The sequence below is a fragment of the Erpetoichthys calabaricus genome, chromosome 1 (genome assembly GCF_900747795.2).
Source record: "Erpetoichthys calabaricus chromosome 1, fErpCal1.3, whole genome shotgun sequence".
In the NCBI taxonomy this organism is placed as follows: Eukaryota; Metazoa; Chordata; class Cladistia; order Polypteriformes; family Polypteridae; genus Erpetoichthys; species Erpetoichthys calabaricus.
The window spans coordinates 40659959-40686081 of NC_041394.2; the positions used below are offsets into that span (position 1 = coordinate 40659959).

General features: G+C 38.8%; 2 protein-coding genes across 2 annotated transcripts in view; both read left to right on the forward strand.

Annotated features, from left to right (window-relative positions):
• Positions 1-26123, forward strand: part of fam136a (family with sequence similarity 136 member A) — a 429951-nt gene that overhangs the window by 161099 nt on the left and 242729 nt on the right. The window lies entirely within an intron of this gene.
• Positions 1-26123, forward strand: part of LOC114649008 (transmembrane protein 150A-like) — a 61140-nt gene that overhangs the window by 12082 nt on the left and 22935 nt on the right. Inside the window, exons 3-5 of the mRNA XM_028798410.2 lie at positions 461-508; positions 23178-23264; positions 24321-24388. Of these exons, the coding sequence (XP_028654243.1) occupies positions 461-508; positions 23178-23264; positions 24321-24388 (203 nt within the window). The remainder of the gene's footprint in view (positions 1-460; positions 509-23177; positions 23265-24320; positions 24389-26123) is intronic.

Below are 26123 nucleotides of genomic sequence, written 5' to 3' on the forward strand. Positions count from 1 at the left end.
GTTTGTTCCAATTAGTTTACAGCTTCTCGTTTTAAAAAATTGTTCACCATTCGGTTATGCAGACAATATCCAATATATTTACCTCAGTTGCCAAATAAGTGCTGTCACCACTCCAGCTAGAGTACATTTGCTTTATTAATATTAACTTGAAAACTTTGCCCTCATTTTTCAAGCATTATAAAACTTTCCTCATTTGTCTTTAATATTCATTGTTTTACATCATTATTGTAACTTATCTGCTGAAGTAAACCTTTATTTTAGAGCTGCAGAACACATTGTGGTACCTGATGTGCCTACAGGTTTTTTTTTTTTTTTTTTTTTAAGAACTGTTTATTGTGATCTCAAACATGCAATAAGCTGTCAGTTGTTCTGCAGTGTAAACTAATCATAACTTGCTTCTTTTAAAATCTGGCATGGGGTCCTGATTGTTCATGACTTTAACTATAGTGCTTATTTGCAGGTATGCTATGGCTGTGATGAACCATCATGTTTGTCCAGTAGAGAACTGGTAAGTCTTTTTGGTTTAGATAACATTTGAATTTAACACACTATGTAAAATAATTAAATTTCAAATAATTTGTATTACTTTTTGAGTGGAGGTATAATTCAGCAATTATCTTGTTAAGATAGATAGATAGATAGATAGATAGATAGATAGATAGATAGATAGATAGATAGATAGATAGATAGATACTTTATTAATCCCAATGGGAAATTCACAGGAGTGATCAATAAATAAAAATAGAAAAATAAAAGTAGAAAAGTACACATACACATACAGTCATACACGGAGCTGCTGAAAAGGCTGCCACTCTCGGCGGCGCCGGATGTATGATATCAAGCCATGATATGTTAAGCCATTCTATTTTAAATAAATGTTCTCATCACAGTCCCTAAGTTATCCATACTGTATGTACATATCGACAATGTGCTGACAGACTTGTTAATGGTGTCTAAGTAAGGTTGAATTATGTTGCAGTGGTTGGAGCCCCTACTTTCATAGCTTCCAGTGTACTGGGTTTTTATTCTGACCCAGTCATTGTCTTTAGAGAGTTTGCCTGGTTTTCTTCTTTTTTAATAAGGTTTTCTTTCAGTTATTCAGTTTTCCTTTTCATATGACTTAACACGGTGTAATGATGGATGAATGTATGGGTTATATACATTTGGTAAGAAGTATAAGTAATGTTTTATATCTTCCACATATGTTCTTGGTAATTTTCATTTGTTTTTTCTCCTCACACTCACCAAACACATGCAGAGTTTTATTAATATATGATTTCATAATTATTTTCCTTCTGCTTTTCCTGTTAAGGATCACAGAAATTACCAGAATCTTGAAAGTTGGTCAAGAGCAATAATCCCTTCTAGCATTTTCTTGGTTCGTCTTTCAGTTATCACCAAATGAACTGTACCTTGTACACCTTCCATTGGAGGTGATCAGAGGCAATCCTAACTGAATGCCCAAAACGCCTCAACTGGCTCCGCTTAATCCGGAGAAGTGACAGTTCTGCTTTGTTTCCAAGCCTTTCACCAAGTCACTGGGAGTGAACCCAGCAAACTTGTGAAAGAGCCTTATGTCAGCTACTAGTAATTACAATCTAATTTTTTCAGTAACTACCCAAACCTTGTAACCATAGGTGAGGATGAGGCTGTAGATTGACTGGTAAATCCAAGGACACGTTTTGCACTTTATATCACACTGTGATAGTAATATTCTTAAAACAGGAGCTTATAGCACTGATAGGTAGTCACTCCCTGAATCACCATGGGCCTCATGTATAACTCCGTGCGTAGAACTCATACTAAAACATGGTGTACGAGCAAAAGTGGAAATTTCAGATGCACAAAAGCATGCGTAAGCCAAGTTCCATACACTTCAGCTCCATAAATCTTGGTCAGCGTGAAAAGTAGCGCATTTGCATGTGCCTGCCGTCCCACCCCGAATCCTCACAGAATTTTGCATATTTTAATATGCAAATCAATATAAATATAACTTTCCCCCTTCAGTGTTTGGTTAAAAGAAAATGGCATAAGCACATGAAAAAAAGAATTTCAGTGAATTCAAAGTGGAAGCAAGGAAAAACGTTCTATATGTTGGCTTAAACATATAGACATTGAACATTAAACATATATATTGGTATAAACAACAAAAGGAAGTTGATTGAGTGAAACAGAGTGGCGGAGAAACTCCGAAGTTCAAGTTCAGAAAGTCACACATTGATATTTCACAATTTCTTTTTTATTTTCGGGCAAAGTCACCGCACAAAGGCGAGTTATAGCCCACCGTCTGAGTGTCATATGGAAGCGTATTAGGATACAGGGACAAAGTGGAAAAAAAAGGTTGAAATGTCAACTTTAATCTTGTAGTTTATTTTGTCATTAAAGTAGAATGTTGTAAACTTAATCTTAAAATCAATGTTAAATTTACTAGAGTTTCTCAGATCTCATCATAACTAAAGTAGCATGTTAAATGCTGCATATTGTATGTGTTCTTTTATGTGCTCTGTGTGTGACTCACTACGTGCTTCTTAAACGGGCTTTCTCTTATGCCGACAGGACACGGAATACAATACATTCATGATATTACAGCTCTCTGAACAATTTAAATACTAAGATGTATACTTGATATAATTTTCATGATGAAATGGATTGAAGCATATTTTAAAGACTGTGGTGCAGTGGTAGCGATGAGCAAGATGCTTGTTGGGACGTGTGTGACCCTTGATGAAATAATTTCAGCAGTTCTGTCTTTCAGATTTACCAACCCCCAATTCCTGTCCTTCCTTTTCTTTCTCCACGCAGCCAATTGCCACACAATAAGATCTTTAACACTATAATCCCTGAAGCCTACAAAAAAACTTGTAATCTCAGGCCACCTTAAATTCCTTCACACCTCTCCGTCAACGTCTTTTGTTTTGCAAATGTGTCGATCAGCACAAGCTGCAAGCAACCTACTATCACATCCCCCACCAACGGAGCTGAGGTCAGTTGCAAAGTTCTCAGAGCTCGGGCCTCTTTATCCAGGTGACTGGAGTTGGATAAAAAAAATATATCATTATTTGGAATACATGCATTTCATGTGTGTTCCATGTCTACAATGATCTGGGTTAGTGTAGGATGACAGGTACTGATGAACACATAGGTAAAGCAGAAACGTTTTCCTTGTTCTACTAATAATGACGTGAAGTGTATAATGTGTGAAGACTTTAGTCCAAATCTTATATATAATTCGCCAGTCTGCTCACTCACTCACTCACGTCCGTCCGAAACTTCTGCACAGCTGCCCGAAAAACCTTACGAGACCGACATCGCGGCAGGTGGCGGATTTACGGCCGCGAAAATTCAAAGAGAAAGGCAACTTCGATTAAAGCTCTAGAGGCCTAAAAGGCGATTTCGACTACAGCTCCAGGCGTAATTATGCATTCATTCAATACACCTATATCAGGTTTGTGGTGCTTATACTTATTACTATTCCACTCGTGCCCGTTTCATCTAACGTTGTCGAAACGGGCTCTTTGTCTAGTATCAAATAAACACATGCGCTTTCATTCAAGAATTTAACCAAAGGAAAAAAAAGCATTTGATTTACATGTTGTTGTCAGTGAGTTAAAAACCCAACCTCAAATGTCATTTGACAGAAAGTTGATATGTATTCTTGAATGGTACATAGATAAGAACTGCTGCTTTATAACCTAAAGGTACTGGGTTCGAGACCAGGCGCTCCATGTTTTGAGTAATGAGCTGCTATTATTATTACTATAATAGAATAAAAACATACATTTGATTTGAGTCTGTAACACCCCGTGTAAATTTTGGCTACTTGTAAAAGTTAGTGCTTGTTTTTTTTATTATTCAGTTTTATTTTGTCAGTGACATTCATGTGGTACTATGAACTTGCCTCTCCCTCTCTGAGATGATGGCGTTTATCTCCATTCTTTTCATAAGAGCAGCGATGACCACAGTTGGTGCTGTGGCTGATGCCTGCTCAGAACTATTTGTTGTACTGGCAATCAAAGATTCAATGTCCCGTGACCGCTAACAGACTACCATGCAGCGTTTGTGCAGAACGTGTGAAAAATAAGATTTGCTGCGATCTCGTAAATCTGGCAACATTTTGTTGAGAACTGTGTTTTGAATTACAACCCAGGGCAAAGACTTTCCGAGTCTGTGGATATAAAGATTATGAAGCCGTTTCTGGACAAAGGCAGAACTGTAACAACAGTTTCTTCACAGCATTTTCGCTGGCTATTAGACTTCTGCACCGTGATGCAACTCTGCTTGGCACTATAAGTAAAATGGGACTTCCATCTGCAGCTAAAGTCATTTCAGTACATGAGCAATTCGCCACTCTAGTGTTTAGATCTGGCAGTACCAGGCTGGTAGTATATGCACCCAAAAAGAAGAAGCCTTTGATTTCAGTCTGTAACAGCTGGTGCAAAATTTTGCTACCTGTAGAAGATATCGCTGAAGGCATATAAGCAGACACACAAACGCTGGTGAATAATGGTATCTTCTTGTTGCCTGAATTTTTTGCTATTCAGTTTCATTCTTGAATAAAATCACACTTGTTTTGTTGTACCTTTGCGAAAGTGTTTTATTTTAAATTCCTGTAACCACTTGAATGAGATCGAATCTGTCTCTGCCTCTCTCATACACACACATTCATACATGAAAACGTCACTATTGAAAATGCTATGCCATTTGAACATGAGTTGTCATTTGAAGTTTTTGTTTTTGATCTTGCCTGTACTGTAAGAAGTCTGTCTGCATTTTCAGTATCACTGACAGAATAAAACTGAATAATAAAAAAAGCGCTAACTTTTACAAGTAGCCAAAATTTACACAGGGTGTTACAGACTCATATCATCCATCCATCCATTGTCTCCCGCTTATCCGAGGTCGGGTCGCGGGGGCAGCAGCTTGAGCAGAGACGCCCAGACTTCCCTCTCCCCGGCCACTTCTTCTAGCTCTTCCGGGAGAATCCCAAGGCGTTCCCAGGCCAGTCGAGAGACATAGTCCCTCCAGCGTGTCCTGGGTCTTCCCCGGGGCCTCCTCCCGGTTGGACGTGCCCGGAACACCTCACCAGGGAGGCGTCCAGGAGGCATCTTGATCAGATGCCCGAGCCACCTCATCTGACTCCTCTCGATGCGGAGGAGCAGCGGCTCTACTCTGAGCCCCTCCCGGATGACTGAGCTTCTCACCCTATCTTTAAGGGAAAGCCCAGACACCCTGCGGAGGAAACTCATTTCAGCCGCTTGTATTCGCGATCTCGTTCTTTCGGTCACTACCCATAGCTCATGACCATAGGTGAGGGTAGGAACATAGATCGACTGGTAAATTGAGAGCTTCGCCTTGCGGCTCAGCTCCTTTTTCACCACGACAGAACGATGCAATGCCCGCATTACTGCGGATGCCGCACCGATCCGCCTGTCGATTTCACGCTCCATTCTTCCCTCACTCGTGAACAAGACCCCGAGATACTTGAACTCCTCCACTTGGAGCAGGATCTCGCTACCAACCCTGAGAGGGCACTCCACCCTTTTCCGGCTGAGGACCATGGTCTCGGATTTGGAGGTGCTGATTCTCATCCCAGCCGCTTCACACTCGGCTGCGAACCGATCCAGAGAGAGCTGAAGATCACGGCCTGATGAAGCAAACAGGACAACATCATCTGCAAAAAGCAGTGACCCAATCCTGAGCCCACCAAACTGGACCCCCTCAACACCCTGGCTGCGCCTAGAAATTCTGTCCATAAAAGTTATGAACAGAATCGGTGACAAAGGGCAGCCCTGGCGGAGTCCAACTCTCACTGGAAACGGGTTCGACTTACTGCCGGCAATGCGGACCAAGCTCTGGCACCGATCGTACAGGGACTGAACAGCCCTTATCAGGGGGGTCGGTACCCCATACTCTCGGAGTACCCCCCACAGGATTCCCCGAGGGACACGGTCGAATGCCTTTTCTAAGTCCACAAAACACATGTAGACTGGTTGGGCAAACTCCCATGCACCCTCCAGGACCCTGCTAAGGGTATAGAGCTGGTCCACTGTTCCGCGACCAGGACGAAAACTCAAATACTCATATCAAATATGTGTTTTTATTATATTATAGTATTAATAATAATAGCAACTCACTACTGAAAATGCCGGAGCGCCCGGTCTGGGACCTGATACCTTTGGGTTATAAGGCAGCAGTTCTTACCTTTGCATCATTCAAGAATACATATCAACTTCCTGTCAATTGACATTTGAGGTTGGATTTTTAACTCATTGACAGTAACATGTAAATCGAATACTTATTCAAGTATGTAACCAAAGAAAAAAATAAAAGTGCACGTTTATTTAATATTTGGACTAAAGTCTTCACACATTATACACTTTACGTCATTATTAGAATAACAATGAAAAACTTTGTTTTAGATATGTGTTCAGCAGTTCCTGTCATCCTACACTTACAAAGATCGTTGTAGACACAGAACACGCATGAAATGTACGTATGCGACTGACCTGTGCTCTGGGGTGGGGGGGATGGGATAGCAGGCTTCACGCTGCTTGTGCTGATTGACACATTTGCCAAACAAAAGACGCTGATGAGGAGAGGTGCAAAGGAATTTAAGGCAAAACTTTTAAGAAACATTGAAATGTCTTCTTAGTACATGTTTAATTATTCCATCCATCTGTCTATCCAGTCCCAGCAAGCATACAGTGCGAGAAAGGAATAATCCCAGTACAGGGGCACCAGCTCATCACTACTGCTGTGCCACCATGCCCACACATTTAATTATTAACAGAATGCATTTTTTAAAAGAAGTTAAAAATGTATATGTATAATGTAATATTCATACATGAATTCATTTCATCATAAAAATGATATTAAGAGCTCCAAATAGATAGCACTTGGAAATCTAAATCGACATAAAAGCCAGTTGTCACCATCTGTAAATACACGCTATCTCTTCTATTGAATTCCTTTATTGTTATTGTATGGTACAATGAGATTCAATATGCAAATCCTCCATAAACTTATTTTCATACAAAATGATAAAAACTGTTAAAAATATACAATATGAAGCCATAAGTACACTATACATGTACATATAGTGCAAATGGTTCATCAAGTGTCTCAGGTTGTGGAATATTACAACTTTAGTGCAGGTTTACAGTGAAGTATTTGTAATTCTAAGTACAAACAGTTCTACTGGGAGTACTTGATGGACTGATTGGGTGCTTTTATAGCTCTTGGGGTGAAACTGTTTCGTAACCTTGAGGTTCGTGCAGGAAAGGCACTGAAGCGTTTGCCGCATGGGAGAAGTTCAAATAGATTTTGCGCATGGCTGAGGCAGCGTGTGCTATAAATGTTCTCCGGGTTAGATTCTGTATCCCGATAATCTGTGCTCTTGACACAGTCTACCGTAGAGCTTTCTGATCAGCTGCAGTACAGCTCAGAAACACTGGGTTAAAATACTCTGAGTGATGCACTGAGAATAACAACACTAAAACAACTATGGTATTTGGACTAGATTGGTCATTCCTTTGGACTATTATATTGTTATAGGTTGATTACATTCAGATGCATTTTTATAAATCTATAAACAATGTGCAGTTAATTTCCGTATATTTGAAAAAGCTGTGTCAGGGATGTGAATCTAAAAACGAATGGGAAGCCACACAGGAACAGTAGCACTGCTTTAACATTTGGTGCCGGCAGTTTGCAAAACTGAGTGGAAACCTGCACACGCACTGGTAAGGGTGGCGTGAGAATATGCGTTGCTTTACACCAAGTTTAGTTTTTATACATCTCGAAGTGAGTGTGGAAACGGGTGTATGCACCATTTATACATGAGGCCCCAGATCTCTGCTTGTGGCAGCTAATCCTTTTACCTGAAGGGTACTTTCAAAGTTATTCTGGAAAAGTACCATGATCTCGGATTTGGAAGTGCTGATTCTCAGCCTGACCACATCATATTCAGGTGCAAATATTTCCTGTGCATGCTGAAGATGAAGGTCTGATAAGGTAGATAACATTTGCAAACGGCACAGATGCAACACCATATGACTGCTCGTTTAGCTCTGCAAGGACAAGCAGTTGGTCCATTGTTTCATAGCTAGGAGAGAATCTACATTACTCCTTTTATTATTGTGGAATTTGTAATTTACTAGGTATGTTTACTAGATTATTTTACTCCTAACCTTGAAGATTAACACACACATGCACATGGCAAACCTATCCAGAGTAATTCTTGAATGGTGTCAGTTGCCACTCACTCCACAATATTTTGCATAGGATCCTCTGCATAAGGATTCAATCTCCCAAGTGTTAACAAACATGTGATTGACTTTGTGACGCAAAAGTTCAACTCTTTCGGTTATGTGCCACTTCCCAATCAATATCTTACTTTTACCACAGCTATTCTAATTATTGATTGAGCAACAATCTTGAAAGCTTGATAAACACTGAGGGCAAGAAAGCAGCAGTCTCACTAAACTATGTGCTCTTTTATTATTTCAATCACTCCAGATAAAAGATAAAGTATAGAAAAAATTAAGGTAACATGGTATTTATTAATCTATAGAGATACCAAATAGAAAATAAAAGATAACAATGTCTGGATATAAACAGTCTTAGAAAAGCTTACTGGATATCAGAAATATTGAGGTGTGGATGGTGTTTTGGGCGGCTTTTGGTTTAGCTAGCGTTGTTATTTATAGATTTATGTTCTCCGATGCCCAGATGAAATGATCACACATGCCTTGATCTCTGAATTTGGTTCCTCTGTTCTTGCCCTACTTTTAGTCCCTCGAACAAGCCATGCTTATGTTAAAATGCACATAGAGTTTCAGGACATGTGGCAATATTCATATTTGAATGGCTACCTTGTCCTTGTGATGAATGAATCTTTTTAAAGTGTTAAGTCTTTTTAAACACTTAAATACTCCTTTCCTTTCCCAGGTTATAAACTAATTAGTCCAGCTTCCTATTCCTGCAGTCTCAGTATTTTCCATTCCCTGGTCATATACAAATTAAAACAGCTTCTAGTTCTGTGCTACCTATGCTTAAACTGACTGCAGTTATAAACCAATGGAAACAGATGATCTAGTGTTATAATTAACTGGTACAATACAGGTAATTTGTATGAGATAGAAACACTTTCAGTGTGAATTGCTTTTAAGTATCATGTAAATTCAGTTATCTCTGCTTTGTTTGAGCAAAAATTAAAACTTAATTTAAGCAGTCTGCATTTTAAAAATCTGAAGATTTTCCATTCCAAGACACTCCTTATGAATCTAAGGTTCAACTTTCAAACATCTGCATCTCAGACAGGCTGAGTTATGCAATCATTTGTTAATTGGAGCACTTCATCCTATATTGCCTTTTTAAAATGGGGAATATTATCAAAGTCTACCAGTGCTGAAATGTAATGTCCCACATTGAAGTGGTACGTTAGCCAAAACACCCAACAATAGTCACTGATTTGAGCATTTCTTGTCTGATCTTATTCACACCTGTTGTTTTAATGACAAGAAAATATTAGTCACCACAGCGACTTCAGCCCACAAAGATTTGCTCAACCCCAACTAATGCTTCTGGCACTAAAATTCCACTGGTTTTAGGAGTCTCATGAAGTGTCCCTTCCACTTCTTGACAGTATTCAGTATTCCTATTTAAGGTCCACGTTTCCCCACTCTTGTAAGAACAACATTTGTGACATCCTGCCTGTCACTCTTGAGTCCTCAAATGTTTTGGCAGAGTTTCTTTGAGGTCTTCTGATAGTCTTTATTCAAGTCTTTATCCACTCAAACATTGGCTTTCATTTTGCCCACTGTTGCTGTTGCTGCTTTTTGGAAACCTACTGGTACCTGGTCAAATCTGGAGACCTTCCTGGTAACCTTGCATGGATCATCGCATTTTGGTTTGAAATGAAGCTTGAAGAAAAACAGTGGTACATAGACTTGGTATAAACAACAACTGAGCTTGTTAGATAAACTGTTTTAAAAATTTGTCCTGAAACTAGCTTTGATCAATATACCAATAATCCAGTCATCCTTCAGTCTCTCAGAATATAGAATCAATGTATTACACACTTCAAGACATAGAAGTTTTTATCTTTTGCTCCTCTACATGATGATTGCCTTTTTCAACCCTCTCAAACATACACAATGTTGATTTTTTTGGAAAACATACAGGATTAAGACATTTAGATAACTGCATATAGATTTGTTGCATCTAATGAACAACTATGCTTCAAATTTTACTTCCAAGTCGTACACTTTTTCCACTATTCGCACACTGGAAATTTTGTTAAAAGAAACCTACTCAGTTTTTCACATCTTCCACCTATTTCTTTTCCTGAGTAAATATTGATTTATCTTGAAGACACAGACAGCATCTCAGCAATATATAAAAACATCTCAAAGAATCTTTACTTTAGCGATTCTAGGGTATGGTGAGAAAAGGACCTTTTAACCTCCTTAATGTTGCATTTTATTCCCAAAAAATGTTAAAAGTGTTGCATTTTTTTAGCATGAAAAATTACATTTTTATTAAATCTCAAAAGTACAACAATGATACAAATAATAATAGTAATGATGAGTAAAAATAATACGAAATGAACAGTAATAACAAAATAATAATAACAGTAATAATAATACTACTGATGATGCCAAAATAGTATATAATCTCAAAATGAGTCCTTTGTGTGGTAAATCTTAAAGCACAGTGGAAGATACAATCCAACGACACAGTCTGGATAATAATAGCATGATTCTTTTCGGATTTTCTTTCCAGATTTATCGTTTTTAAATGGCACACTGCACAGGTAAAATTCTGTTTTCTTTTCCTGTTGGAGGTATATAATCAATAAAATGATGTTCTGTATTGATCCGTGATGTCTCTTTAGCAGTAGTGTGGGTGGTGGATGTGTGGCAATGATTTGTTCTACAAGCTGGCATGTAAAGTTTGCATGAGATACAGTTTTGCCAGCTTTTTGTTTGTATAACATGAATACATTCCAAATGCACTGTTCTACCAGATGATATTTTTGTAGTATTTTTCGTATTACGTAGCAACGCCATACTGGTTGTTTTTCTGATCTAACCTTGTCCCTTTCCCTGTGTACATAACTGAAATCCAAATGTATATCCAAATGTATATTAGATTCACAAAGCTCGTTAAGCTTTATGCCAAATCTTGCTCTTTTTGACACAATGTTCTGTATCCATGACAGACAGACAGTACTTCTAGATCAGTGGCAAGGTTATTGTATACAGTAGTTTTGCCATTTTATATTAGTTTTTATTTCTATATTTATTCTGACCTTATATGGAAATTCAGTTTAGTTTTAGTTTTCTTTATTGTGTATTTTTAGTTTTAATTTAGTTTTTATTTTACAAAGACATTTCTATTTTATTTTTTATATATAAAAAAAAATATATATATATATATATATATAAATAATATAAAGTTTTAGTAATTAGGGTACGGTTAGAGAGCTACTATGGAGTTTAGTTTTTGTGTCACAATGAGACAGAACTGTACACTTAGCGGGTTTGGTTATAATACAAGTTTAATGTTAGTGGAAGCTTACTACACTACACAACACAATTTACTATTTGATTTTGTTTTGGTCTGTAAGAACATGCATAATCAAAAACAGGTACTGAATATGAACAATTTTACACAATTTTATAATTTTAAAAATATTTTTTTATGTCATTTGTGCCATACAAATACAGTGCATCCGGAAAGTATTCACAGCGCATCACTTTTTCCACATTTTGTTATGTTACAGCCTTATTCCAAAATTGATTAAATTCATTTTTTTCCTCAGAATTCTACACACAACACCCCATAATGACAACGTGAAAAAAGGTTACTTGAGATTTTTGAAAATTTATTAAAAATAAAAAAATTCAGAAAGCACATGTACATAAGTATTCACAGCCTTTGCCATGAAGCTCAAAATTGAGCTCCGGTGCATCCTGTTTCCCCTGATCATCCTTGAGATGTTTCTGCAGCCTTAATTGGAGTCCACCTGTGGTAAATTCAGTTGATTGGACATGATTTGGAAAGGCACACACCTGTCTATATAAGGTCCCACACTTGACAGTTCATGTCAGAGCACAAACCAAGCATGAAGTCAAAGGAATTGTCTGTAGACCTCCGAGACAGGATTGTCTCGAGGCACAAATCTGGGGAAGGTTACAGAAAAATTTCTGCTGCTTTGAAGGTCCCAATGAGCACAGTGACCTCCATCATCAGTAAGTGGAAGACGTTTGAAACCACCAGGACTCTTCCTAGAGCTGGCCGGCCATCTAAACTGAGCGATCGGGGGAGAAGGGCCTTAGTCAGGGAGGTGACCAAGAACCCGATGGTCACTCTGTCAGAGCTCCAGAGGTCCTCTGTGGAGAGAGGAGAACATTCCAGAAGGACAACCATCTCTGCAGCAATCCACCAATCAGGCCTGTATGGTAGAGTGGCCAGACTGAAGCCACTCCTTAGTACAAGGCACATGGCAGCCCACTTGGAGTTTGCCAAAAGGCACCTGAAGGACTCTCAGACCACGAGAAAGAAAATTCTCTGGTCTGATGAGACAAAGATTGAACTCTTTGGTGTGAATGCCAGGCGTCACGTTTGGAGGAAACCAGGCACCGCTCATCACCAGGCCAATACCATCCCTACAGTGAAGCATGGTGGCAGCATCATGCTGTGGGGATGTTTTTCAGTGTTAGGGACTGGGAGACTAGTCAGGATAAAGGGAAAGATGACTGCAGCAATGTACAGAGACATCCTGGATGAAAACCTGCTCCAGAGCGCTCTCGACCTCAGACTGGGGCGACGGTTCATCTTTCAGCAGGACAACGACCTTAAGCGCACAGCCAAGATATCAAAGGAGTGGCTTCAGGATAACTCTGTGAATGTCCTTGAGTGGCCCAGTCAGAGCCCAGACTTGAATCCGATTAAACATCTCTGGAGAGATCTTAAAATGGCTGTGCACCGACACTTCCCATCCAACCTGATGGAGCTTGAGAGGTGCTGCAAAGAGGAATGGGCGAAACTGGCCAAGGATAGGTGTGCCAAGCTTGTGGCATCATATTCAAAAAGACTTGAGGCTGTAATTGCTGCCAAAGGTGCATCGACAAAGTATTGAGCAAAGGCTGTGAATACTTATGTACATGTGATTTCTCAGTTTTTTTATTTTTAATAAATTTGCAAAAACCTCAAGTAAACTTTTTTCATGTTGTCATTATGGGGTGTTGTGTGTAGAATTCTGAGGAAAAAATTGAATTTAATCCATTTTGGAATAAGGCTGTAACATAACAAAATGTAGAAAAAGTGATGCACTGTGAATACTTTCCGGATGCACTGTATGTGCTGCCTGTTGGTATTTTTTTTCTTATCCTTTTATTGCCCAGAATGGGCCAATTTGTAATCAAATTTAGGTGAATTTTAAGGTGTGAGGGTTTTTTTTACTGTAAATGTCTACAGCACACAGCATGTCCTGCTCCAACGACAATGTGCTTATAATGAATGCCTTCAATATTGCATTCAAAAATCTCAAATACTGGGCTTTATTTTCTACCAGCCAAACTGATCTCTGATTCCATCTCCGGTATAAACAATTTATAGACAGAATTTTGCACCTGAAGTCTGAAAAGATATGAAAAAATAAGAAAATAGATTCTACTGTGTTCTTACGGGTGTGACCATGAAAATCATGGGGGCTAAGGAAGAACAGGGCTCTTAGGCTTGAATCAGTGTGCAGACCCCACCTAGCTGTATTGAGGGAAACAAAGAAAAACAAGCATGTAGTGTGAAGGTTAGGGGCAGTGAGACTTGAATATCCCATGCATAAGAACAGTAAACCCATAATGAGCAAGAGCAGGTAATGAGTATGGGCAGGCACAAAATGACAGAGACAGCATCTGAGATTAAGAACAGTAGATAGATAGATAGATAGATAGATACTTTATTAATCCCAAGGGGAAATTCACACACAGTGATATAATAAGTTATCACATAATATAAATTATCTGAACATGTTTATCCAAAGCAGGGTTGCAGGAACCAGGAGTCTACCCAGGCAGGTTTGGATGCAAGGCAGAAAATATCCCTGGTATGCAATATGTATGATATTACTGATGTTCAGAACAATGAGAATATGATATTTCAACTGTTTTCAGAGAGAGAAAGAGAAACATTGAAAAAATGGGGACAGATATTTTAAAACATAGTTCTGCTACTGGATTATTTTCACAATATCAGGTATTTTGAACTGTGAATATGAACTAAAAATGATAAATTAATAAATGTTTTTGTTTTTACAAAAACACATTAGTATGTTTAGCTTTTCATCACTTGGCAGACTGTGTTTGCCTGCCTACCTGTAGTTCAGTGGAAACAATGGAATGGAAATAGTTTTACAAGGTTTGTATGGCTTTGTTGTTAAACGACGCTTTTAAAGCAGAAGTGATTGGTCAGCAACAACATGCTGATCTTGTATGAAGACCTAGTCAGTCTCTCGATCAGTGCCGTTTTATTTTCAAAAATCGGGAGTGGTCTCCCCTAGACTTTCTTGTTTACTCATATATGGGGATGGATATTTGAGGAGTAAACCGCAAGACAATGATTATATTATGTTCATTAAAGAGCCATCAACAGCAAATCAAATCAAATTAATAATATATTGAACAATTATTATAAAAGTAAAGTTGAATAAATCTGACTCTGCAGCTGCATGAAAAAAAAAAAATTTGAGTATGTGGTTAGGTAAAGTACCACTTCCGGTTAATGGATTTGGCCCAAAGGTTAATACAGATCTATAATTTTGCTGTAACAACCACATGCCAAATTTCATCCATCTATCTAGTTGTGTTTTTGAGATATCTTGTTTATATATGCACACACACACAGACATAATTCCAAAAAACTTTATTTTCGGACTCGGGGAGGTCTAAAACGTCAAGATTCATCAAAATCTCGAGGTTGAATTTTTTTCATGGTTAAATATTTTCTCTATACTTCGTGTGCGAAGTGGCAGATGAATTACTGTCAACAAAAAGCAGGCACCTGAAAAATAAACTCAAATGTTACTTGTGATTTTTCTGTCCATACGGTAAAGTTTTTGTTGACCAGCACATTCCAATTTCAGATGTTTGCATTTGTTGTATATCAAGATGTAATTCAAAGAAAGGTGGTAGGTAAATCGCATTCTATTCCACAAGCTTTATGCACGTATTCAGCTTGCTCTGTCACCGCGGATGAATATGTGTGGGTGGCTCGTGTTGGATGACTTTCAGTTTTAGAGTTAAAAGATATAAGGGTTAAAAACTAACAGCAAGAATATTCATTCAAAAATGAAAACTAAAATTATTTTTAGTAAATTATTATTTTATTTCAGTTAGTCTTTCCAGCTACTTTAATAGTTTTGTTTAGTTTTAGTTTTTCCTTTTGGTTTTGTTAATTATTTTATTTCAGATTACAAAAATGTTTTTTTTTAATAATAGTTTCAGTTTTAATTACAACAAGGTAATTAGATCTCATACATTTCCCTCTGATGCAGAAACGTTATCTAAATGGATCATTGCTATCTGGAGACAGAGCTTTATGATTAGTCCCCATACCTGAGTTTGTAACTAGCATTTTAAAAAACAGGATTTTCAGTGAGCCAGGTTCTGACTGTTGAAGAAGGGAGCAGTTCCTGTGTTGTTTGAGTGAAATAGGTTTCTGGTTTGGACTGTAAAAAATGATCAGCAATGTGCTGTCAGTTTCTTACCTTCAGGTATGAGCAAGGATGATGAGCAATGCTGTCTGTTATACTGTTATGGGATGTGAAAACCATTTAATAATAATAATATTGAAACACTGCCAGTAATGTAGAAAGTTGTGGCTGTAGTGATAATAAATTAGTTATCCATCCATCCATTTTCCAACCCGCTGAATCTGAACACAGGGTCACGGGGGTTTGCTGGAGCCAATCCCAGCCAACACAGGGCACGAACCAATCCTGGGCAGGGTGCCAACCCACCGCAAAATAATTTAGTTATTACATCATGATTTTCATCCCTTAAAACATGTTGTTATCCTTATTCTCAAATGCATAGCAGTTTCAGGAAAGAAAGGGATGTTTTGCGACTTATATATTTTTGTTAATGTGGCTCCTGTGTAGGACAAGGTTGAGTACCGCTGCTGTAGCTAATTGTAATTGCCTATACCACACTACTTGCACATAGACTTACCCTGCTTAACTGGAAGAATCTTTAACACAACTTTTATAAGTTAGTGGGTAACTGTTATTATTTGAATTTGGAAAAAAATCAAATCCTTGCTAATAAGATCTGTCTAAAACCCTTTTAAAACATGCCAAGACTTAATTGAAAAAAATCAGAATAAGCATTCATTTAGGAAGAAAAGGATGTTTTCCCTTTTTGGTTAATTTTATTTTTTTATTTACTTTTTTTCCCATGCTGCTGGTTTTATTCTTTCTCTCGGGTGGAGGTTGAATTCCTGATTTATTAGGTTTTGAAGTTATTTATTGTATAAGTTCTTCAAAATTAATGTGATTGTCTATGAAAGGAATTGGGAACTTAATAGAGAAAATTGTCTTGTAAAAGTGGTATATGATGTGTTATTAATTTTATTGTTAAAGTCATTGTAATAGAATTATGTTGACATTATGTTTACAAATGAACCTTTTCAGTGCTCTTGTTACATGTAGCAGTGGTTAGTGTTGTAGCCTCATAACTCAGTGAAGTTTGAATTGATTTACAGCTACTCGCCAACTATGTAGTTTGTACATTCTTTCCATGTTTACACAAAGATTTTCTAGACAGTGGCAAAATGTCAGATGCTATAAAAATTGGATTTTCTCCAAGTATTCAGTATTTTTCCATATCCTAAAATCATGTGTGCTAAGTGTGCTAAGAACTGCAGCTTGAGTTGGTATAAATTGATATGTATATGTAATCCCTCCAGAATGTCTTGCATTTCCTCTTGTTGAGTCATGCCAGGAAGGGATTCTATATAGGAAATGCTTAGAGAAAGTATATGCTAGGATCCATCAATTGGGTCATTTCGATCTGTAGAAGCAGCAGTCCTACTCCAAAGTCATCCTATTACTGAACCTATCGTTATATTGATGTATTTATACATGTGTATATATACACACACCCACATACATACATTCATACAGTGGGGAAAAAAATATTGAACTTCTCAACATTTTTTTCAATAAATATATTTCCAATGAGGCTATTCACATTAAACATGGGTATTAACTCATGAAATCCACAAATATAAAGAATTCACAATCTTTTAGGCCATAAATAAAGGTATGTGTAATAAAGTGGAATGACAAATGGAAAAAGTATTGAACAGACTAAGACAAAGCACTACACCAAGGCAAGGAACCAGCTGAAATCCTTAAGTAGTTGGAAAATAATTCTACCTTCTATCTGTCCAAATTGATATCGGCTGGGTTAGTACATATTGATGGACAACAAAAAGGAGTTTTGGTATCAAGTGATGGGTAAAAGTAAAGAGCTCTTCCAAGACCATTACAACCTGATTGTTGCAAACCATATCAATGGAACTGGTTACAGACATATTTCAAAACATCTGAATCTTCCAGTAAGCACCATTTGGGTCAGTATCCACAAGTGGAAGGAACATCACTCCACCATCAACCTGTCTTGTACAGGAGCTCCTTGCAAGATTTCTAACCAGGAGTCAGAAGGATAATCAAAAGAGTAGCCCAAGAGCCAAGGACCACTCAGAAAGAGCTCCAGAAAGACTTGGAGGCATCAGGTACAATTGTTACCTAGAAAAAATAGGCACCAGCATGACCTCTATGCGTGCTTACCCTGCAAAGTTCCATTACTGAAGAAAAGGTATTTTGATGGTCATTTAAAGCTTGCTACACAACATTTGGACAAGCATATGAAATACTGGGAGAATTCTTTATATACGAGATTGCACAGGTAGTCCAACTTCTCCAGGATGGCACATCAATACGTGCCATTGCCAGAAGGCTTGCTTTGTCTTCCAGCACAGACTCAAGAGCATGGAGGAGATTCAAGGAGACAGGCAGTCACTCTAGGAGAGCTGGACAGGACTGTAGAAGGTCCTTAACCCATCAGCAGGACCGGTATCTGCTCCTTTGAGCAAGGAGAAACAGGATGAGCACTGCCAGAGCCCTACAAAATGATCTCCAGCAGGCCACTGAGGGCCCAATGTCTTCTAGTGGGCCCTGTGCTCACTGCCCGGCACTATGGAGCTCGATTGGCATTTTGCCATAGAATACCAGAATTGGCAGGTCCACCACTGGCACCCTGTGCTTTTCACAGATGAAAGCAGGTTCACCCTGAGCCATTGTACTCCCCAGAAATTTTTTCCAACTGGGTGGCATGAAAAAGTACCCGGGTGGGGCGGGACGGGGAAATTTGATGGTGGGGAAAATGAAATGTGCACTATTTTTTATTAGTTAATTATTATTAATTATTTTCCATTGCTCAATATGACTTCCTTTTTTAAGGTTTGACTCTTGCGCCACTATATTTTTATTAAATTTAAGAAGTATCCAATTCAAGATCCTGCAACCTTAACAAACATTTTAAATAACAATTGTTATGACATAAACCTTCGCTGTCAGGAAGAAAAATGAAAACAATGAAAAAAAAATATGGGAAACCTAATGAAGAAAAATGTAAAAATATTCTTCAAAGCCAACTTGCATATGCAGACGGTGTCTTCAGTTAAATACTTATTCTTCTTTTCTTCCTAGAGGCCCAGTTGTCTGCAGCTTTTCCATAATCAAAGTCCCCAGGATCTGGGCCCTCCAAGGAGATCAGCATGAGATTATTTAGCGTGCTTTGGTTCATGCGATTTCTCAAACATGTCTTGATCCTTTTAAGGGCAGAAAACCCCCTTTCACATTCAGCTGTGGTCACTGGGATCACTAGCCCAATATGAGCTAGTTTGGCTAAATTTGGAAATGACTCTTAGAGCTCTGATGTCGTTGCCATTTTTAGTAAAATCTGTTTTGGACTGAAGTCTTTGTATGATTGACTTCTGATCATTTTTGATGCAACTGTCCATTCTTGCCTGCTACTTTCATATTTTAAAATTGAAGGGCTACTATTTTTGGAGTAATGATCGAAAAGAATGTGGTATAGCGGGTCCACGGCTTCAAAAAACAAAAAAAATGGCCAGTTTTAAATCCATAGAGCCATGTCGCTCTCCGTGGGCGCGATTGCACGACCGCGGGGAGTTAATGAGGTAGTTAGGGCGAGTCGTACCTGCACTTGTGGGTGTGATCGTTCTTAATTGCTTCATTGGCTTCTTGCGGTGGGTGATTAAGGTGCTGCGCCCACAGAGATGTGAATATATATATATATATATATATATATACTGAACATCCAGGTGGAGTGTGGCGAGCAAGGCAGGTGCCCTCCCTAGGCTTCCGAGGTGCAACCAAGTGAGCGTGAAGGGAGGAGAGCCGACCTCGGACAGCTGGCCGTGATGCCTGGAGGCAGCCAAGATGGAGGTCGGCCGAAAGGAGCTTGTGGCTGCTGAGTCTGTGCCGGCTATGCAAGCAATGGGTGAGCTGGGAGAAAGAGAAGGAGGTGGGCTGAGAACAGGAGGAGTTAGACTGCATTTTAATCACGGATTTTTTTAATGGATTAATTTATTGATTTTTATTCCCACTTTTTATTGGATTTTTTATGGATTTATATATGTACTTTTTTGGGGGCTTTTATTTTTTTCATGGTCCAGCAAGCTTTATTTTCGAATTCTTGTTCACGGCATGTTTACCCAAGGTAGCTCCCTCCTTGGGGGGTGTTTATTTGAATATTTCATGCACAATTAGCACCACATACCATTTCCTTTGACCATTAGCCAATCAAAATCTTTAAACCATTGTTGGTTGATGCCGAATAAACAGTGCTTAGATTTATCAATTGGCAGAGTGTGTGCTGAAGAGATTTCCCCTGATGGACCAGCCTCTGCAATGTCTTTGTCTGCAATTGCCACATCAGGAGTTGATGCTGCACCGTCATTAGTTTGTGGCTTCTCTTTTCTGAAAAAACTGAGCAGTGTTGTTTTCTGAACACTTTTTTTACTCATGTTGGTAAAACGTTTGGAAAAAATTAAAAGTACCTATGAATAAGACTTGAGTGGGAAAGTGGGAGCCTGTTGGATATTCAATGCACACTTGCACTACGGCAGGGCAAGATATGAACAAAAAAAGGAATGGCAGCTGGGTCACTTTAACAAAACCCTCAGCAATTCAGTGATAAAACTTTTGCTCAGGACACAGTGTGTACTGCAAGGGTTTCTGCACACTTTATGCATTATGGACGCAGGTCCAAATATGAGCAAATATAAAAACGGCAGAGGGAGTCACTTTAACAGGAACCACAGTGAGTGCTACAAGGATTTTTGCACACAGAACACACCTAATGCTTAAACAGCTGTATATATATTAGTTTGCTATGTACTGAACAAGAAGAGAGCAGCTGTACGCTACAAAGACTGCACTGACACTGAGAACAGAGACGTCGGTTCCTGACGCCCTTTTTCTGATATCTGACAGGCTGGTTCTACTAGACTTTTTTTTTTTTATTATGTTATCAGTCCTCCTCTCGCCTGCTCACCTCCATATCCTCTTTGCTAGTGAACTGCCGCTCCGCCCCCGCTATTACCATGTACAGCCCCCTCTCGAAAGCCCACCTCCCCATACTCTCTGCTTTTTTGTTATTGAAAAAGAAATCTACAAATTCTTCGAAACGATCTACACGACACTCAGCATGCAAAGCACAAAAAAAAAAAGGTTACATTACCAAATTCCAGTCACCGTTTGAAGAACTTGTCTAGTGTGATCTGGCGCATTCTGTTGACTCACTGCACTTGAACAAAATCACCACAAACATCTAACGCGTCAATGGGACTGCCTTCATTTCCCTCTTGCATGAAATAGCGGCGCAAAGTTTCAATGCATTTCCTGGCATCCTGTGTTGTCACTTGCACTAACTCATTAGGGTCATCATCATCACTTTCCTTGTCTTCCGATGCTGTCATGTGTTTCGCTGCAATTCGAGCAACAATTGAAGCATCGTAATCTTCATTTTTATCGTAGCAGTGTACCTCGTTGTTGATAGATAAAAATTCTTCGTAATTTTCGACCTGTTGAAGTTCCACATTTTCATCATTCTTTTCACTCTCAATCTTCATGTCGACAATGTTTTCTGATTGGTACTATTCGCGTCATAAAATGATTTCTTCAAAACGTCACATATAGGCCTATTTGTCTCTTTCTTTTTTTAAAATGTGCGTTGTAGCACGCAGCAACTGGCCACCTGCATGTTCTTGCGCACACTGAATAAGACAGCGCTATATGCAATCATCAGATTCAAATGTTAACAGTTAACAGTTATATAGCACGGAATGGAAATCAGCAGTTCTTAGCATTGCACCACGCAAGCTGTCATATCAACCGCCTACTGTAACTTGCTTTCTTTTTTCTTCGGTTATAGTCTTAAATAAAAGTGCACTTGTTTTGTTATACTTTTACATCAACATATATTCCTGTGTTTGAGCTACATGGGCATGCTCAAAAAATACACGTATAATGCCACGAAAAGTGCATGCAGACACTTCAGTTTGCAAGTACACTGCAGCGCTATAGCGCATCTTTATGTGAAAACAGCAGTGTCAGATGGGGAGTGTCTGATGACTGCATATAGCTCTGAAGTTACTACTCTTTGCTATGCTTTCCTCTGCATGTCATGGAGTACAAAAGAAACAGCTACAGCAACATGTGGAGACTGGCAAGATTGTGGGAAAAAAAACATGTGGTCGTATGTATCGTGATATTCTGCAGAGCTATAGCGCGTCTTTATGTGAAAACAGCAGTGTCAGATGGGGTAGGGGGGGGTGGTAGGGAAGGATCCTGAACGCGACAGAGAATGAAAAGTGAGTTTTAAAAAAAAAATAAAAAAAAAGCTAACCTTTGCAAATATCATAAATTACACCGGCTGTTACAGACTGAAATCAAATGTATCTTTTTATTCTAAAATAGTAAAAATAAGAACACTTCACTTCTCAGAAGAGAGTCTTGCAGGATCGAATTCGTGACCTTCTGATTGCCAGTCAGCAACTGATACTGTTGCGCCACAGCGGAAGTCATAGTAAATGAGTGTCAATGTCGCACACTAAGGCGGCTTTTTTTGGCGGCGGCTTTTTTTTTTTTTTGTACCTTTTGTGAAAGTGTTTCTTTGATATTTGGTCTTCAGGCTTCATACATTGTATAGTTTATGCCTAAATTTTGTCATTTGTTACTAGAATATAAAAAACGTTTCTGTTTTAAAAATGTGTTTACACAGATTACTGTAGAAACGCAACACACATGAAATGCTTGTGTTCCAAATAACGATTTATTATTTCCACTCTAAAACTCCACTTCACTACCAGATAATCAATCAAGGAGTGAGCTGGGAGAAGTTCGTGTACGTTCTAAGTCGGTGGGGGGATGGAATAGCCGGCTGCTTGCAGCATGTCCTTATCAGTACAGTTAGATGACAAAAGACGCTGGCGGAGAGGTGAGAACGGTTTTAAGAAACGATTTAAGGTGGGACGGATCTACGAGTTTTTTCGTAGGCACTGGTAATTCTAGTGTTAAAGCATAATCAAATGCTGTGTATGTATTTTCTGCAAGCTACACTTGTTTAGCAGCACGGTGGTGCAGTGGTAGCACTGCTGCCTCGCAGTAAGGAGACCTGGGTTTGCTTCCCGGGTCCTCCCTGCGTGGAGTGTGCATGTTCTCCCCGTGTCTGCGTGGGTTCCAAAGTCCAAAGACATGCAGGTTAGGTGCATTGGAAATCCTAAATTGTCCCTAGTGTGTGCTTGGTGTGTGTATGTGTGTGTGTGTGCGCGTGTGTGTGCGTGCATGTGCCCTGCGGTGGGCTGGCGCCCTGCCCCCGAGGTTTGTTCCTGTCTTGCGCCCTGTGTTGGCTGGGATTGGCTCCAGCAGATCCCCATGACCCTGTGTTAGGATATAGCGGGTTGGATAATGACTGACTGACTACACTTGTTTAAGAGAATTCACTTCTGTTTAATGTGTGTTAACCTTTTTTTTTCTTTACAAGGGAATGTTTTAATTTAATAACTATTTTATATTTTAGGTCTTATAATGTGACTTGTTCTGAGGATACCTCTAAACGTGGATTCCCAAAAAGCTGTTGTACAATCCAGGATATACCTCTCATTAGGTAAGAGAATGAAGAGGTAATATTTTGCACAGATTTATTTGATAATTTATGGTACTTTGGCAAAATAATTACAAACAAGTAAATACAGGTATTGGCATAAGAAAATATTGTTTTAAAAGCTAACTTTTTCACACTTAGTTGGAACATGTTAAGATATTTTCAAAACGTTTTACTGCATCATTCCAACCCCCACCCAGAACAAAACCTACATCTAATAGAAAAGTCGAGCTAGTTTTTCTTGTAGAAAGAAATGCTTCATTCCAGCATCCTAAATAAAAAGTGGCTTGCTGTCTTAGGTTATGTCTATTGTTTAATGGCTGTGTGCATTGATTGGCTTGTGAAAAGCCAATCTTTTTCTGGAGGTTTTTATTTGTAGACATTTAAAAACTGTATGGCGAGGTAGATGGCAAGTTCAAGTGTAATGGACTTTAAACATCACCCTTATTTTAGGAAATGTGTTACAGTTAAACATACAACCAATATGGATTCTGCTTCAGAGTGCCTTTGAAAATCCTCAACATTCTCTTTCCAAGTGTCAGCCTAATAAAGTGCAAAATAATAACAGTCTTTGACTAGGAGCAATAAATATAAAATAATCAGAATATTGCTGTTCATGTCATATTTAAACGTTTCTCTTAATGCCATTTTTCTGCATATGGTAACATGTGCTCTTGTAGTCTTATAAACACAGTTCACAGTGGTAATATTAAAGCAAATCAAATAAGATGAATAAACTGACAAACACAAATAAGCAATTGAAAGAGAAGGTAGGAGCCCAGTATTTTAAGACATTATATATTTCCTATTATTACTGTTATTTTAAAATATTCAGGCACATGCTGTCACCTTCTGCCAATACAGCAGTCCTTCAGAATGAGTTACTATATACTGTTAACATGCTGTATACTTTTTTGGACCTATTATTTAATAGTTCATTAAGTACTAATGGTTAAAGCACAAGATTTTTGGAAGGATTATGGCATTTAAGGTTTTTATATTAAACCACTGAGGAATAGATAGTATATGACTAATATCTGCTTCTTTCCTCTGGTATAGCAAGTGTGGCTCATTTCCTCCAGAAAGCTGTCTCTTCAGTCTAATTGGAAATGTTGGAGCATTCATGGGTAAGTCATGGACTGAACAGTGTGAGCTCAGCTGTAAGGAGTCATCCTTTCCACATTTTTATCCCTATATCCTTGACTGACTTGTCATCTTGCTTTCTAAATTTCTATATTTACTTGCTGCTCGTGAAGATTTTGTTTCAGATTAGTTGGACTTAATAAAGCTTTGGGGGATTTAAAATAGGAGCTTGTCAAAGCAGATGAGGATGCTTTTTGGGGAAATAGCTTTCTGCTTTTTTTCCCCTTTCTTTTTACACTATCTAAGGAATGGACTGCTAGGCAAGTTTGAAAGAAATAGCTTTGCCCCTTGTATGTTCCCGTTTAATAGTGTGAAAGAGGGGAAATTTGAGGGCTGGTATGAGAAAAATATTTAAAAATATTATAAGTCACAATGCCAGTAGAAGACATTACCGTGAGATATGGAAATTTAATGGATGAGATGACGCAATAGCATGCAAGATTGAAGAGGTAATTAAATGAGCTAGGTTGACGAGTCTGGAGACATACTTTTCCATGAGTAATGAACATCCTACCACCTTGTGAGAAGGAGTGAGTCTCTCTCTCTCATATTCAATGTATGTATATATGTGTGTGTGTATATATATATATATATATATATAATATATTACACAGCGCATCCGGAAAGTATTCACAGCGCATCACTTTTTCCACATTTTGTTATGTTATAGCCTTATTCCAAAATGGATTAAATAAATTTTTTTCCTCAGAATTCTACACACAACACCCCATAATGACAACGTGAAAAAAGGTTACTTGAGATTTTTGAAAATGTATTAAAAATAAAAAAATTCAGAAAGCACATGTACATAAGTATTCACAGCCTTTGCCATGAAGCTCAAAATTGAGCTCAGGTGCATCCTGTTTCCCCTGATCATCCTTGAGATGTTTCTGCAGCTTAATTGGAGTCCACCTGTGGTAAATTCAGTTGATTGGACATGATTTGGAAAGGCACACACCTGTCTATATAAGGTCCCACAGTTTACAGTTCATGTCAGAGCACAAACCAAGCATGAAGTCAAAGGAAATTGTCTGTAGACCTCCGAGACAGGATTGTCTCGAGGCACAAATCTGGGGAAGGTTACAGAAAAATTTCTGCTGCTTTGAAGGTCCCAATGAGCACAGTGGCCTCCATCATCCGTAAGTGGAAGAAGTTCGAAACCACCAGGACTCTTCCTAGAGCTGGCCGGCCATCTACACTGAGCGATCGGGGGAGAAGGGCCTTAGTCAGGGAGGTGACCAAGAACCCGATGGTCACTCTGTCAGAGCTCCAGAGGTCCTCTGTGGAGAGAGGAGAACCTTCCAGAAGGACAACCATCTCTGCAGCAATCCACCAATCAGGCCTGTATGGTAGAGTGGCCAGACTGAAGCCACTCCTTAGTAAAAGGCACATGGCAGCCTGCCTGGAGTTTGCCAAAAGGCACCTGAAGGACTCTCAGACCATGAGAAAGAAAATTCTTTGGTCTGATGAGACAAAGATTGAACTCTTTGGTGTGAATGCCAGGCGTCACGTTTGGAGAAACCAGGCACCGCTCATCACCAGGCCAATACCATCCCTACAGTGAAGCATAGTGGTGGCAGCATCATGCTGTGGGGATGTTTTTCAGCAGCAGGGACTGGGAGATTAGTCAGGATAAAGGGAAAGATGACTGCAGCAATGTACAGAGACATCCTGGATGAAAACCTGCTCCAGAGCGCTCTTGACCTCAGACTGGGGCAA